Source organism: Tarenaya hassleriana, unplaced genomic scaffold (genome assembly GCF_000463585.1).
Source record: "Tarenaya hassleriana unplaced genomic scaffold, ASM46358v1 Cleome32, whole genome shotgun sequence".
NCBI lineage: Eukaryota > Viridiplantae > Streptophyta > Magnoliopsida > Brassicales > Cleomaceae > Tarenaya > Tarenaya hassleriana.
In genome coordinates, this window is record NW_010966372.1 from 1,053,693 (window position 1) to 1,069,640 (window position 15,948).

The 15,948-nt window shown below is 41.5% G+C and overlaps 5 protein-coding genes across 6 annotated transcripts in view; 2 read left to right on the forward strand and 3 right to left on the reverse strand.

The window, feature by feature from the left end:
- The window catches only part of LOC104820993 (transcription initiation factor TFIID subunit 8-like), a 2,971-nt gene extending 1,052 nt beyond the window's left edge, over nt 1-1,919 (reverse strand). The window contains exons 1-2 of the mRNA XM_010551690.1: nt 1,645-1,919; nt 5-1,414 (exon numbers count right to left, since the gene is read on the reverse strand). Coding sequence (XP_010549992.1) covers nt 124-1,287 — 1,164 coding nt within the window. The 5' untranslated portion in view covers nt 1,288-1,414; nt 1,645-1,919 and the 3' untranslated portion in view covers nt 5-123. The remainder of the gene's footprint in view (nt 1-4; nt 1,415-1,644) is intronic.
- Nucleotides 1,920-2,963: 1,044 nt separating this feature from the next.
- LOC104820994 (ninja-family protein AFP4) lies at nt 2,964-4,095 on the forward strand. Its single transcript, XM_010551691.1, has 2 exons — nt 2,964-3,659; nt 3,800-4,095. The coding sequence occupies exons 1-2, from the start codon at nt 3,092-3,094 to the stop codon at nt 4,072-4,074; spliced, it is 843 nt and encodes a 280-aa protein (XP_010549993.1). The 5' UTR covers nt 2,964-3,091; the 3' UTR covers nt 4,075-4,095.
- A 75-nt stretch (nt 4,096-4,170) lies between these two features.
- LOC104820995 (LRR receptor-like serine/threonine-protein kinase RPK2) lies at nt 4,171-8,235 on the reverse strand. Of its 2 annotated transcripts, none has more exons than XM_010551694.2 (2): nt 4,484-8,235; nt 4,171-4,405 (listed from the first exon to the last, which is right to left on the reverse strand). In XM_010551694.2, the coding sequence occupies exon 1, from the start codon at nt 7,962-7,964 to the stop codon at nt 4,491-4,493; it is 3,474 nt and encodes a 1,157-aa protein (XP_010549996.1). In that variant the 5' UTR covers nt 7,965-8,235; the 3' UTR covers nt 4,171-4,405; nt 4,484-4,490. The 2 variants fall into 2 exon arrangements, with proteins under 2 accessions (XP_010549996.1, XP_010549995.1); XM_010551693.2 differs by having other exon boundaries at nt 4,171-4,408.
- A 1,691-nt stretch (nt 8,236-9,926) lies between these two features.
- LOC104821167 (retrotransposon-like protein 1) lies at nt 9,927-10,766 on the reverse strand. The gene has a single exon (XM_010551965.1). It carries the CDS (start codon nt 10,764-10,766, stop codon nt 9,927-9,929), a length of 840 nt encoding a protein of 279 aa, XP_010550267.1.
- A 2,891-nt stretch (nt 10,767-13,657) lies between these two features.
- LOC104820996 (serine carboxypeptidase-like 25) overlaps nt 13,658-15,948 on the forward strand; it is a 3,398-nt gene continuing 1,107 nt past the window's right edge. Inside the window, exons 1-5 of the mRNA XM_010551695.2 lie at nt 13,658-14,011; nt 14,798-15,001; nt 15,077-15,252; nt 15,339-15,629; nt 15,724-15,854. Coding sequence (XP_010549997.1) covers nt 13,753-14,011; nt 14,798-15,001; nt 15,077-15,252; nt 15,339-15,629; nt 15,724-15,854 — 1,061 coding nt within the window. The 5' untranslated portion in view covers nt 13,658-13,752. The remainder of the gene's footprint in view (nt 14,012-14,797; nt 15,002-15,076; nt 15,253-15,338; nt 15,630-15,723; nt 15,855-15,948) is intronic.

A 15,948-nucleotide genomic window follows, 5' to 3' on the forward strand; every position in this document is an offset into this window, starting at 1 on the left:
TTCCCTAAAAGTCACGTGTATTCAGTGCAACCTATCACTATCTTGGCTTTGGATGCCTGGGGAGCAAATATTCCGCCTAATAGTTCCTTGAATGTGTACAAATCCTAATCACATATACCTATTTTACATCTCAGTCAGCCCCTCAGTCATCGTTTCAAAATTTCCTTCATTTTCTGGCTTCTTCTCGTTCTTCTCATCGTCATCCCGAAACCAAGCGGCAACTTTCTCATTATTCTTGTCCTCCAAATTTCGGTTTACTGGCCAACCCATAGATGTCTTCCGAGTCCCAATCTTGAAATGCACCAGCTGCCGTGTTCTTGCAGGCTCTTTCTTCTCCCCATCCTCAGATTCAGATCTCTTCTCTGCAATCTCATTAGCTGGAGCAAATGCCTCAAGCAATGGAACGAGATTGTTGGACGTATGGATTTTAGGATCGTGATTGATGCTAGCTACTACATTTGAAAGCTCTGCAGGGCGGAGAACAAGTGATACTTCCTTCTCCCCAAATCTAAGAGGTGAAGCAAGAAACGGGTTACCTTTCGCTTCTCCTGTTGATTTTTCAACATCCACTTGAACAGATTTGTGAAATTCTAGCCCATCACCACGGGAAGACCGCTGCATTGTTAAATGAGCATATCCCTGTTCTTTGCTCTGCATATCCAGTTCAGCTTTACCAGAATCACCATCAAGAGCTCTCTCATTCCCCACCTCTGGCTGAATAGGGATCTTGGTTTCAGGAAATGCAGGAAGCCAAACAGGAATATGCTCCTCAGGAGGCTCGGCTCCAATTTCAGAAAAGCTAGGAGCTAGTCTTTTCCCTTTATCAATTGGGAAACAGGGAAGAGAATACGCAAATGGCATCTCTTCCGCTTCTCCAATATAACGAATTAAGTCCTTTACTACGCTTGAATCAGTAAGACATTGGTCAATATCAGAAGCACCGGCAAAACCCAACCCAGAGCCTAAATCTTCCAGCGCTTGAACAACGTCTAAAGCATTACCTTCTGTTCTACCAGCCATATTAGCATACAAAAGCGCAGTCTTACCGATGCTCTGGACATATCGGACCACTACATCAGTTAGTGTTTCAAGAGCAGACTCTTGAAAAGAATTGAACCTCACTCCCTCGTGCACCTGTGATTCTTGTAATGTGTTAATCTCAACGCTCTCGCACGTCTGTGCCACGGCCAATCTTGCGACTGCATAAGCAAAATCATTTCTGTGAAACTTTCTCTTGACGTGTAATTCTCTTTGCTGACATCCACTCTCCCCACCTCCATTGCTCATATTCAATCTCTCTTACAACTTTTTCCAACGTAACATGTAGAACCATCTCTTGAGTGAAACCAACGATATCCTCATCCCTCGGGAACACAATATCAACTCATTTGCCGTGAAATTCTCTTCTCGGCACCTAAAGGCAATTAGAAAGGGCAAAACATCAAAGACAGCCGAAGAAACCCACTCGCGAAAAGCAAGCAAGGGAGTAAAACCAAATTAAATATCGATTTTGATCGGAGCAATAATTGTACTCAACCGCAGCAAAAACCCTAGAAGCTTGCCGGGTTCAGTCGCCACAAGAACAAAAGAAAGCAAAACCGAAAATAGTGGGTAAATTACATCAAGGAAAGCTCAAGCGCTTACCAGAGAAGAAGCCTCCTCCATTGTAAAACCCGAAAAGCAGCAGAAACAGCGAGAAAGAGTGACCAACGAGCTCCGGCGGCAAAACCAGGTGAAAACCCTAGACAAGAAGCCAAATTGATGGCGAGATCAAAGAAAGAGAGGAACCGAGAAATGGAGTGGAACTAGAAAACCGAGAAAGTTAGGGTTTGGAATTCGCTTAAACCCAGCTTAAACCCTTCGATCTGGAGAGAGGAGGAGAGCGAGAGTGGGAGAGCGCAGTTTCTCGACTTTCGAGTGTTATTTATAGAGAAGAAAAGGGGGAATAATAACGTCACGGAGGAGCGGATAGGGACGCCGTGACCGTGCAATCACCTTAAAAGCTATACATACATGCATACATATATATATATCGAATGTTTTTGTGTATATACTTAAAAATCTTTTCTAGTTTTGATGACACGTACATAATAATACTCGGCCCAATGCAAGGCCCATTAAATGATTCATAGGCCCATATATTTGTAAAAACCCCAAACTGTACATACACGCATATGTTTCGCCAAGTCCACTGGGCCCTGCAACTTGGCCACTTGCTTTACTGTTGTCAAGAAGCAAAAATCCTGAGCCGACACGTGTTGTCGTTTCCATCCGACACGTGGCATGAGTCAACTTCACGTGCTGAAATATGTTTATAAGGGATATAAATGTAATATATGCAACTTGGCCACCTTGTGGGTCCCACTCTCGTCTTCATGGAGAGAGAAAATAAATAAAATAATAAAAAAATCCGGTTCAAACATCAGCTCTACAAATTAATAAGAAATCAACGTATTATCAGATACCAATTTAATTGTGATATTATTATTATACAGATGGAGTCGTCCGTAACGTGCATTTTTCCACATGAAGGGCCCAGTCACGCTGGATCCACGTGGCAGAAGTACATTAGTCAGGGTCTTCTCTCCGATAATTAGACACGTGTCATATCGCGCATCAACAACCAGCCTACCGCTACGCTAAGCGACCCAGTCGCTACCCTTTCCACGTGTCGAGGTGGGTGGTCGTCGTCTTTGATCATTAACATGGAGAGATTAAAAAATAATGAAGAAATTAATTGCGATTTAATTAATTAACACAATATATTCACCATATGCAATTATCAATACTTAACATATATTTTAATGGATGATCATACACCATTATGTCCCAATAGTCATGCTTTTAAAATAATTTAAACTCGAAGACGTAAAATATTGCAAGTTGTAGTATTTTTGGTTATTAATGGTACTCTTTTTACAACTTTTTTTTTTCTCTCTCAAAACCTATAATTCGCCCTGAAATGAAAATAAATCTCCACAACAAAAAAAATATTATCATTCTCCTCCGAATTCTCTCAGCTAAAGTTCTGAATTTTTTTTTGGTCCCCCCACTAAAAAAAAGAGAGGAGTTTTACCACCGGAATTGGCTAATGGAGATGGCAAACAAAAACGGCGTCGTGCGAGTCCCGAACCCGCCTGCGAATGGCTTGCAGAGGGTCGTCGTCACGAACAAGCACATCTGTTACAGAAACCCTGGCAATGCCAACGGATGTGGAGGAGAAGAAGAAGGGGACGCCATTGAACTGAGTCTAGGTCTGTCGTCGAACGGACGATTCGGCACTGACCCGGGATCGAGGAAGAGGAAGAGTTCCGATTTGACTCGGTCGTCTTCCATACCGGAGGGCTTCACCGCCGGGGAGACTCGGCCTCCGATGGTTCCAAGGGTTTCGGACCTGTTCCAGATGACTCGGACGCTGTCACTGCCGGTGGATTCGACGGAGGAGGAGCGGCGGCGGAGGGTGGAGGAGAGGAGGAAGAGGTCGGAGAAGACGAGGGCATTTCGGGAATCGGACACTCCCCCACGTCCGAGGGAGGATACCCATGTCGGAAACAACGAGGACGACGGCGGAGAGTGTCGGAGCATTGAAAGAAACGGCCATGGTGGTACGAGGGGTAGCAATGGCGGTTGCAGTAACAGTGGATCTGATGATATCCATGGTAGATATGTTTTCCCTCTGCTTAAAGTTTCCAACTTTTTCAAGTATACATGCATGTATATATATAACATTGGCGCATTTTGGAAAGACTGACACTTTACACAGAAAACTGAGATTGTTTGGTAACAAAACAAAACGCAGGGAAGGGCGAAGAAGAGAGAGAAGGGAGGAGGGCGAGGAAGATTCTGGAGAAGATGCCGATGGTGAGGACGAGGGAGGCGGGGCCCGACGGCAAGCGAGTGGAGGGCTTTCTCTACTGGTTCGGCGGAAGGGAGGATGTGAGGATCGTGTGCGTATGCCACGGCCTCTTCCTCTCCCCCTCCGAGTTCCTCTGCCACGGCGGCTCCCGCGCCGGCAACCGCCTTCTTAACCCTCTTAGGCACATCGTTGTTACACCTCCTCCTCTTTCTAACTAAATAAATATTTTTATTTTATTACTATTTTGTTCAATTTTATAAAATCATTCAACACAAGAGACTGAAACAAAAAATAATTTAAAAAAAAAAAGGAAAAGGGAGAAGCCATTTTGAGAAAAATCTATATATCACAAATTTACAAGTGGAAAATAAATAGCTACAATTCTTAAATCTTTGTTTCACTTCAATTTTCCAAAATACCCTATTTTTTTCCTCACCTAAAAGAGTGGAAACCCCTCCTCTCTCCCTATCTCTCTCCAATGGTCCGATGACTCTTTTGTCCTCGTCATATCGCTGAAATTACAACAGGACCATCCATCCATCCATCCTCCTACTACACAAAGTCACACTGTTACTTCCTCCATTACCAAACCCCGAATTTAACCACAACAACGACAACAAAAAAAACCTTTTTTTTAACACGACGGAGGCTGAAGCTGCTTGAGCCGCCGCACCACTTGCTTCATCGTCGGTCTGGTCGAGAGAGAATCGACGGTGCAGACCACAGCCAAATGAAGAACCTCGACGAGATCGTCGTGCGGGCCAGCGTCCCATAGCCCGGCCGTGAAAAACTCCTTCGCTCGCCCCTGTCTCAGCAGCATGCACGCCCACTGCACTATGTTGAACCCGTTCCCGTACGACACGAACGACGGGTCCAGCGCCTTCTTGTCTGACAGCAGCTCCAGCAGCACCACCCCGTAACTGTACACGTCCGCCTTGTCCGAAACCCGGCACGTCATCGCATACTCCGGTGCCACATACCCGAACGTACCCGCCACTCCCGTCGTCGCATGGGTTTCCGACGTCCCGAGGAGCCTGGCCAACCCGAAATCCGACAGATATGCGTTGTAATCATCGTCCAGGAGGATGTTGCTCGGCTTAACGTCCCGGTGAAGGACCCGAGGAACGCATTGGTCATGGAGATACGCGAGGGCTCGGGCTATGTCAAGAGCGATCTTGTGAAGAACCCTCCATTCCACGGCTCTCGTCGATCTCTCTTGGATGAATTTCTCAAGATTTCCTCCGGGAAGATAGTTGTATATGAGGAACATCTCGGTCTCGCTTGCGTGGTAACCGATGAGGGTGACGAGATTTTGGTGTCGGAGCCTTCCTAGGGTTTTGATCTCAGCGTGGAACTGTTGGATGCCTTGGAACCGTCCAATCGAGAGCCTTTTGATGGCGACTAACTCATTAGGAGCAATTTCCGCTTTGTACGTAGCTCCGAATCCGCCATTCCCAATCAAGTTACTCGCGTTGAAGTTTCCAGTGGCTCTAACGACAATGTCGTACGTCAAAGGGACTCCTACATCCATGAATACCGTGACTTCTCTCTTGGTCGTGGCCATGATCTTCGATCTCGGGTGCCATTTCCTGGTGTAGAAGAACAGTACCAGAAGAGCCACAAGCACCGAGACGATGGCTGAAGCCGAGGCGATGGAAGCGATCTCTATCGAGTTGAAACCGACCTTCCCTCGGGGTGAAGGGCTGTTTCCAACGGGTGAGGTAGCTGCATAATCTTGAGAATCCCCGAGAGCCCCATGCGGATCCGAGGACGGTACTGTCAGAGAAAAGACGTGGCAAGGTCGGAGGTACGGGTTTCCAAGAACACTGCTGCATTTCGTCAATCCATTGGTCGAAGGGACAGGTCCCGACAGATTGTTGAATGAAACGTTGAAAACCGAGAGAGCCGTCACATTCGCAAAACCCGAAGGTATTTGCCCAGAAAGCCTGTTGTTGTTGAGAAGCAGAACCGAGAGATTTCTCAGGTTTACGAGATCACGAGGAATGCCACCTGAAAGATCATTCGAAGAGAGATCGAGAACTTCCAGAGATTGCAACTGACCGAAACTCGCTGGAATCTGTCCTGTGAGGTTATTATTAGAAAATGAGAGATATGTCAAACCCTTCATCTGCCCGAGTTCTTCGGGTATCTGGTCCTGCAACTGATTCCAACTGAGATTAAGAGCAATGAGTGAAACTAGATCGGAAACAGCAGATGGAATAGACCCGGAAATCTGATTCAGCGACAAATCGAGAAGCTTGAGAGAACCACACATTTTGCCGATGTCTTCAGGAATCCATCCCGAAAGCTCATTGAAGCTAATATTGACATAAAGAGCCTCAAGTCCGCTGCACTTGTCGAATAAATATCCCGGGAACTGACCATACAATTTATTGTCTCCGGCCGAAAATATGTAAGAGACTCGCCTCCCCAACCGCTCCTTCGCAATGGGAATAGACCGGAGAGTTCCAGTGAAGTTGTTGTCTGCAAAATTATGAAAAACAGCTGGACCTCCATCGCCTCCAAGAAACGTCAGATAACTCCCGACTTGGGCCTTTTGGGTGAAGAAGGAGAGATAGACAGATGATGGATCATCGTAAGATTCGACGGAATACCCGTCAAAGAAAACGATGGGAGGGCAACGAGAGCTGTTACCGAAAGCTGGGATCAGTCCCGAGAATCTGTTCCCGCCTACATCGAATACACTCATACAGGGAACCGAGAGCTCGTCGAGCAGCTGGCCTGAAAGCATATTCGAGCTCAAATCCAGAAGCCGGAGATTCTTGCACGAACTGAGCCCAAAGGGAATCTCACCTTTGAAGAAGTTCTGACCTAAATTCACCATCTCCAAACCGTCACATGAACCCCAGTCTTCCGGCAATCTTCCCTCGAGCGTAGCTCTCGGCACCCACAATATCCTTAGGTTTGGAAGCTTAGCGATTTCTCCCGGGATTCCACCTTGGAAAAAGTTGAAATCTTCTGTCATCGAGGTCATGTCCAAGCCTGGTGGAAGATTACCATCTCCTCCTCCTCTGGCGCTGTCAATGTCATCATACACATTATACAGATTCGAGAGTACGATCACAGACAGAGACGAGCAGTTCCCCAGCTCGACTGGCAATGGACCGCTAAGGCTGTTCCTCGAAACATCCAACACTTGAAGCTTCTGAAGATTCCCGAGTTCGACTGGGATAGTCTCCTCCAGCAAATTCATATACAGCAGCAATGACCTTAGCTCATGGCATTTCCCAAAACTCCGTGGAATCCGTCCTGTGAAGAAATTACCAGACAAGTCTAAATGCTCAAGCCTCCCACAGCTATCCCCAATGTCTTCCGGCAAAGAACCGTGAAGCCAGTTCAATGGCAAGTGAACCATCCTGAATCTCCCGACAAAGCCGGGAACAGTTCCATTCACTCTGTTTCCAGCCAAGTTCAAAATCTCCAATCTTGGCATGCTCTTAAGGGAATCGGGTATTTCCCCTGAAATTCTGTTGAACCCTAGATTCAGCACCCGCAAATCCCGTAACCCAGCAAATTGAGCCGGTAACGACCCCGAAACCAGATTCCCTTCCAGATCGAGAACTTCCAGCTTCACCATCCCCCAGATTGCAACAGGAATCTCTCCGTGGAAGCCATTGAAGGGAAGCGACAAAACCCTAAGCTCTGCGAGACCAGAGACTACAGAAGGCAAATTCCCCGCCAAAACTCCACGACTTCCGGCACAATCCCTCCTAATACCAAACCCATACAGCGGGAACTTACCAAAATCACTGCAAGTGAAACGGTTCCGGTTTCCGCCGAAGCTACCCTTGTCGCTCCCAGAGCCGCTGATGTTAAGAGCGACGACTCGTGAGCTCGAATCACAATAAACGCCAAACCAGGAGCAGTAATCCGCGCTATCCACGCGCCAGCTAGCGAGTACCGAGTCCGGGTCCCAGACCGAGTCCTTGAACCGGAGCAGAACCGATTTGTCCGAATCCGCCGAGACCGTGTCGTGGCCGGAGAGAAGACTTACGATACATAGCCAACAGACCGAAAGTACCATGTTTGAAGACATGGGTCTGCGGAAAAATCGCCATTTGATCACTGAAGATGGCAAAGAAGCCATTTTCTGTAGCTTCCCCCAAAATGTTCCGTCAAAAACCCTAAACCCACCTCGCAATTCTCCAAATTTCCGACTGTCGACTGAAAGATCCTTCTTCCTCCCGTGAAAAAAATGATCCCAGACCCTAGCCCTAACCCTAATTTAGGGTATGGCGAGAAGCTCTTGGAGAGAGAGACAGGGGAAGCAGAAAGGGAAGAGACGATGAGAGAGAGAGAGGTCAACACTGTGACTGAGGAAGACGCGTTTTTTCCTTCTCTATCTTCCCTTTTTTTTCTCTCAGCACAAATCTAAAATGTTTGGTGATATTTTTTGTCAAGGAAAAAAAAAAAACAAGTAATTATTAAATTCGGTTTTGTCCAGAAGGAGATGCGTGGGGTCCATTGTGTTAAACTCCCATAATCCCATTGGGTACTAATTATTAAACTAATTTCCAATTAATATTCTCAGCCCAATCTACTGTTTTTGAATTTTCCATCATGGAATTTTGAATTTGGGACATTAATTTTTTTATACGCTTGTGAGATAGTGAAATTTAATGGATCATTTTCTATCTAGGAAAATAAAGCAACTTCATCGATCACAGTAAAAACAAAAACCCAATTTAATAATCAAATAAAATAAATACAAATTCAGTGTCTAGTGCAATTTTCGGCTAATTACAAAATTTGTCATTTTTTTAATTCCCAATAAAATAGATAGAATATGCAAAAGAATCGTATTTATGACGGCAGCATTAACCAATGTCTTGTAGTTTTTGGACGAGATCAGAGAATCATTGATTCATTGTGAGTTACGATATTCATCACGCCATTTTATATTCAATGCAGTTATTACGAATCATATTATAAAAAATAAAAAAAATCTAACGCGTTGATGCATCTAAAAAGTTTTTTTTTTTAATTGAAGGACGTGAGGACATAAATACAAAAAATAATATCGGGGATGCTAAAATATTTTTATTAAATTTGAAAAGTTTTATATGAAAATGTTTTTTTTTTTTTGAAAAGTTGATCTATATTCATAATTATTTTATTTAAGAAAACTTATACATATGAAAAAAAATTGTTAGTTTTGTATTGGGAACGTTCTTTCTTTTTAGCATTGGATTTTTTTTTTTTTTGAAGTTAAAAAGGGACATAACCCCTTTTTTCTTGACAAATAATAGAAGATTTCAAGATAAAGCAGCGACAGCGAACTGTACAAACAAGCTGTGTTTCATGTTTCAAAAACACATCGGCCACGTTTGAGGGAAAATAAATTAAAATAATAACATTTTTTTTCAATTATCATATGAAACAATAAAGTTAGCTTTATGGTGAACAATATCTTGTGTGTTATGTTATTTAAAATCAATGTGATGCATGGATCGATTATGCATGGTGAATCAGTCACATGCATACATCAGCATGACATAATATATACATCATCAATTATTTTAAATAAAAATCCCTACTTTTTGCGTATTCACACCTCTTTTTGCTCCCCTACTTGTTTACATGTACGCATTTTTCTACAATCAATAAATAAGATCGTGCGAAATTACTGAATTTTAAATTTGTCTAATGTATGTTATTGGGTTTCTACGTGGATCAACAACATCGTAGGGGGAAATAGAAGCAGGAGAACCATCGGAATATAGGAGATTTTAGCGGTTGCGTTTTACCCTCTTTTGATCGTTGTTTCCCATGTGGTTCCGCCTCAGGCAACTCTGGCGTCTGCGATTGGGGATGAAGCGACTGCGTTTGCGTTTGCGTTTGCTGGTGCTGGTGCTGCAATGGCGATTGAGAGAATTCCTTTTGAGGCCGCGTTTTCTTGGAACCATTAACGTGGGTTTGCGTATACGGGGTTTTCACTCCGTTCTCGCTCTCCATTCTATACCATCCATAACAAGAAAAAAAAAAAGAAATAATTTTAGGGTTTAGGGTTTATATATATGCATGTGAGATACGTAATTGTTGATGTAGGTCAAACCACGTACACTGGAAATGCAAAAGAACAGTTGCTGTTGTTGCTCGTGTCCGAACGACAAGAGATGCTCGTAGAGTGGGTCACGTCACTTGGATTCGTCGGCTTTTTCTCATTCACCTCGTCATCATCTTCTTCCTCCACGATCTCATTCTCTCCTCCTTGTTCTTGCATCTGCTGTTCATCATCATCACCTTCTTCGTCTTCTTGCCTGTTGGTTTCGGCCGAAATCTCTGACCCGTCATCGCTACCGGGCTCAATAACCTCGTCTCCTTCTTCTTCCCTTATTTCCTCATCACCCCCGCCTTCATCATCCGATACCTCCCCTTGTTTCATGTTCTTGTCAGTTAATTCAGGTTTCATCTCCTCAAAGGTGTCTGGATCTCTAACCGAAGGAGGAACCGGGTTGGAACTGGATTTCTGTTTTTCGCCGGACCTTGCCAGTGCGGCCAAAGCCTGGTCCCCGGAGAAACTAAAATTGCCCATATGAATGCTGAACAAAGAATCATTAGAAGCCAAGCTCCAATCCATCGGATTGCTGGGTCTACCGGAGAAGACCGAGGCAGGGATCCGGTTAGGGTCATAACCGGGCATACCGATCAACTGGTTAATCTGGGAAGAGGATGATAAACACGGCGCAGAGCAGATCGTGGCGGCGGCTGGCTCCTTCTTCTTCTTCTTCTTCCCCCCCTGAGCCGCCGACATGCAAGTAGTCGTCGGACGAGGAATGTTTTTGCCCAGAATGATGTGCCCTTCCGACGAATCTGACGAACACGACGAATCTGAATCTTCCCATCGTTTCATCTCCTCTTCCTTCCGATTCCCTTTTCCATAATCCATAATGGAAAATGATTAAGAGCTAGGAGTAGATTTTTTTTTTTATCTTTATTATAATCTTCGAAGAGAGGGGGGAAAGGGTGAAATTTGTTCTTATTTATACAATTTTTTATTCTGAGAACAATTTTTTTAAAAAAAATGAAACAACCGTTATAACTGGAAAAAAAAAAACACCATCTCGAAGAAGGTTACAGTTTCGTTGTCTTAGTTACTCGGACGGCGGTTACATATGCGCGGGAACGATTAAGAGCTAATCTAAGGGGATTAGGTTGAGCTAAACAGAGGTTATTAACTGGATTAAAGCAACTTAATTTGTTTTTTGTTGCTAATCGCCATTTATAGCAAAATAAGCCTGAGACTGAACATTAATTAAATATCGGGAATTTAAATTTAAAAAAAATAAAACCACAATCGTCGGATAAATTTTCGAAAATAACCGGAAATTAATATACTAATCGCCATTTGTTCAGTCTTTTTTCCAACTGCGAATTTGGAATAAATCGGATTTTGTGGGATACCCTAATTGGGATGGTTTATACAATAAATTCTCGATTCGTTAAGATGTTTTTTCGAACCATGCATGCGTTTACCATTCATCATGTTATGAGATCGTCACATACTAACGACACGTGGCAATCCTAAAGCCCATATTCAGATGGATCGGAAGAGCCTCACTAATTGAATAAGGCCCATTTCATATATAATTTCAGCCCAGGCCCATTATCCCTCCCCTGAAACCCAAGTCAAATAACACATATATATATATATATATATATATATATATATTTTTTTTATTATATTATTTTTGGTTAACTTGTATATATTATATTCGACCCAATAAACACTTATTCAGGTAGGAAATTACAGTCTACAGTTCATTGATAATGGGTAGATTAAAGGCTTTTTAAGCAGAGAGATTTAGTAGCACTAATTTGCATATAAAGAAGAAAAAAGAGTCAATGGGGTCACGCATGTTTTGTAAACGTGAAAGGTGACATCTGATTGGACGGTGAGAGAAGAGAAGTGAACAGCATGTAGGAATAGCAGAACCATATAGAGGAGAGGAGGAAGCATCAAAGGAAACTGTGCGACTGTCACCTACTCTGACGCAACTCTTGTTTCTATTTCTATTATCAAATATGCGTTTGAAAACACAACATGTTTTTCTTTTCATTAATATTTTAATATCCCGACATTAAATAACAAATAATAAATATCTGAAAAAGTTTAATCTTTCGATGTGACGTATTTTTTTTTTAAAAGTTTTTTACTTTTTCTCTCAAGTTATAAGATAATATCGTTCCTTTTTTTTTTTTTTATCTATTTGAAATATATAATATTATTTCAACGAAATTTACAACATACTTAAAAATTCAAGCGAAATATAAAATAACAATAATTCCCATATTTTATAACGATTTAAGTAAAACTTTTTTAAAAAATTTCGAGTTTCATATTGCATTTTCTCGTTAATGCATAATATTAATCTACAATAATTTAGAGACACTGTTACCATGTACTTTAAATTTCGTACACGTTTGCCAACCACCCCGTCAGTACGTATTAAATACGATCGTCGCTGCAATTTAAAATACGTTTTCATACTTTTGGCACAAATTGAAATAGTCCCCGTGATGTATTTATATATGTGTGTGTATTAAATATTTTTTTAAACCAAAATCAGTTTTTTTTTTCCTTATTTGGTGGTCGTATATTTATAATATATCGTGAAACAAAATTTGGAAAATTAAAAAGAGAAAATTAGTAGGCACAGTAAATAGAATCTTCTAAAGTAATTGTCAGACGTTTCCAAATATGAAATCTGTATCAAAGTATGCCAAAAAAACACACAAAAGAACTGTCCATAGTCGTACGAACCAAAAAAATCGAATATTATCATAAGATTATACAGAATCTTTATTTCATATATATATATATATATATAGTTTAATCATCTATTATATTGGAAATAAAATTTAAAAAAAAATGTGGAATTACCACGAACCAACAGAGGAGAGCAGTAGAGATGGAGTCAATGCGAGTAAATGTGGTGACGTATTGAGTGGATTTTTCACCACCTCGCGTGCACGTCAAGATATAACATACATAGCCACGTGTTTCGATTATTATTATTAATTTAAAAATTATTCCTTGTGTTTATATATATGAGACGTACTTATAATATTTGATGGTTCGAGGGTATAACTATATTAACGGATATATGGATAACGTATGTGCAAGAACCTGCTTTAGGAGTTCATCTAACGAGCATGAGTGTTCGATTCGTTTAGAAATATGTGGGAAATTATGAAAATAATAATACGAAAAAATACAATATATTTTAAAAAAACATTTTTTTTATAAAGGGCATGGAAGTTTTGTTTCTCCAATGAAAAGGCTTGGGGGTCCTTTTATAAAGTAGCTTATTGATATACATTTGTCATTTTTCATATATATATATATATATATATTAAAATATCAGTGAATATTAAAAGGGACGTTTCCTATGATGGCTACGTGAAAAGATGGTCAAACTTGTATATTTGTTTACCAATTTTTTTTTTAAAAAAAAGGAAGACATAATAATATCAGGAATACGCCAATGTCATCGTAATTCCGTGAAGATACATACAGACGTATATATACGTGTATACGTATGCGTTTAAATGCTCTGCCGTATGTATAAATTTTTGGAAGAGTTGTGTCATGATTCTGATACTACCGCCAATCGGATTGGTGGGTCTTCGGTGCCATTTAATTTTACATCTTCGGTCCATTTTTAACCATCTTTTCTCTATATTATTACATTTTATTTTTACTTTTCTCACAAATAATTGTTTATTTACACACATATGACTCTCTCTCTCTCTCTATTTAAGAGTGAAGCGAAAGCTGCGAATCAAACGGAGACACACAACAGAGAGAGAGACTTTTCTCTCTTCATTCTTTTTTTTGTTTTCTACATTTTTTGTTCTCTCGAGTCTCTGCCATGGCGATGGCAAAACGGGTAATTTCGGTCACTCTCTTGGCCATCATGGTAATAACCTCTCGGGCACGAAGTCAACGAGGCGAAGAAGCGGCGGAGGCGGACAGGATTACGTCACTTCCCGGGCAACCCGACGTCACGTTCGAGCAATACTCCGGCTACGTCACTGTCGACGTAGTCGCCGGAAGAGCTCTCTTCTATTGGCTTACCGAAGCTTCTCTTCTTCCTTCCTCCAAACCTCTTGTCGTTTGGCTCAACGGAGGTAGCATATATATATATATATATATTATTTAACTCCTATTTCTTAATTAGTTGCTTAATCATATTTTTTTTTGTTAAATACTCTTAATTAATGGCTAATGTACCCCTATTATATAACGTTTAAACCCTGTTTTTCATCATGTTAACACGTTTTTAAATCCTATAATCATCTCTATCATATATGCTAAATACTTGTTTTTTTTGTTAAATATAAATACATAGCAATTTTTATTGGCCTATGGAAGCATGTGATTGATGTCCTAACTGCTAATGTAGACCGAACATTGAATATTTATGCGACCACATGTTTCGTTTGGATAATATTTGACATTATTAAATGATTTTTTTTTTGTAACTATGAAATATTAATATGGTGCGTATTACAATGACGATATTTCTCAAAACGTATAATGTTTATATTTTTTGAAATCGTAGTGTATGCATGCAAATTAAAATGTGTATATAATAAATACTTTTATCTAAATCAAGATTAACAAACCAAAGTTTTAATAAATCCAATCATGTGAAAAGTTTGTCCACATTGTGTTGCCATATATGTATAAATATATATGAAAAAAACCGGACACAAAAATAATTTTGAAAGCGAAGGAGCATTGAGACAGCATACATTTAAAACACAACTACCAAAAATTGCATTAGTTTGGGTTGGCCCCCCACATAGCAGCGTTTTGTCTTCTTTCCTTAAATTCATTCAACTTGTATCGGATTATTTGCCAATTATTGATTAAAAAAAGCATATTAATGTAACGGTATAAAAAATGTTCAGGACCGGGATGTTCATCGGTGGCGTACGGGGCATCAGAAGAGATCGGACCATTCAGGATAAACAGGACAGGAAATGGACTGTACATGAACAAGTTCGCGTGGAACTCACTCGCCAATCTCTTGTTCCTCGAAACTCCCGCCGGTGTCGGGTTTTCTTACAGCAACCGTTCCTCCGATCTCTTCAATACCGGCGATCTCCGTACCGGTACGCCCATTTTCTCCGGCTCTTCTTCTTCTTCTGCAATCGCCGGTTTTCTCTAACCGGTTGCGTTGCATGCAGCTAAAGATTCGCTCCAGTTTCTCATTCAATGGCTGAATCGTTTCCCGCGGTATAAAAGCCGTGAAATCTACATTACCGGCGAGAGCTACGCCGGCCATTACGTTCCTCAACTCGCACGTGAAATCTTGATCTACAACAAACGATCCAAGAACCCCATTAATCTCAAAGGAATCATGGTGAAAATTAATCAAAACCCATTCATCTATATCCATATCGGGTATTCTTTTCATGAATATTTGCTTATCATGTCGTCGTTTTTAAGGTCGGGAACGCTGTGACGGACAACTACTACGACAACCTAGGAACGGTGAATTACTGGTGGAGCCATGCAATGATATCCGACCGGACGTACCATCAGTTGATGAGCACGTGCGACTTTAGCCGTCAGAAAGAGGCCAACGAGTGTGAAACGCTCTATTCTTACGCAATGGAGCAAGAGTTTGGCAACATCGATCAGTACAATATCTACGCTCCGCCCTGCAATAAGTCTGACGACGGAAGCCCCTCCGGCCATGGCCGCCGCAGCATGCGTCTCCCCCACCTTCCCCACTCTGTATATATGCTCCTTCACTCCTTCGTGTATTAATAACAATACATAAAAACACGAGCCAAATGCCCTAACCGGTGGATTCTGTTCTTGTTGATAGGTAATGAAGAAGCTTGCAGGGTATGATCCGTGTACGGAGAGATACGCCGAGATATATTACAACAGGCCTGACGTTCAGAGAGCTCTTCATGCTAACATAACCAAGATCCCATATAAATGGACCGCCTGCAGGTTTCTTCCCGATTCCAACTTCAATATATTTGCATGCTATATATATGAAACCAAGGGATGAATTCACTAATCTTGTGTCGTTTTTGGTTTACAG

Coding starts and splice junctions, on each gene's coding strand:
- LOC104820995 (XM_010551694.2), bottom strand. CDS start 7,964: ATGGCTTCTTTGCCATCTTCAGTGATCAAATGGCGATTTTTCCGCAGA.
- LOC104821167 (XM_010551965.1), bottom strand. CDS start 10,766: ATGGATTATGGAAAAGGGAATCGGAAGGAAGAGGAGATGAAACGATGG.
- LOC104820994 (XM_010551691.1), top strand. CDS start 3,092: ATGGAGATGGCAAACAAAAACGGCGTCGTGCGAGTCCCGAACCCGCCT. Junction 3,660..3,799: donor TGGATCTGATGATATCCATG/GTAGATATGTTT, acceptor AACAAAACGCAG/GGAAGGGCGAAGAAGAGAGA.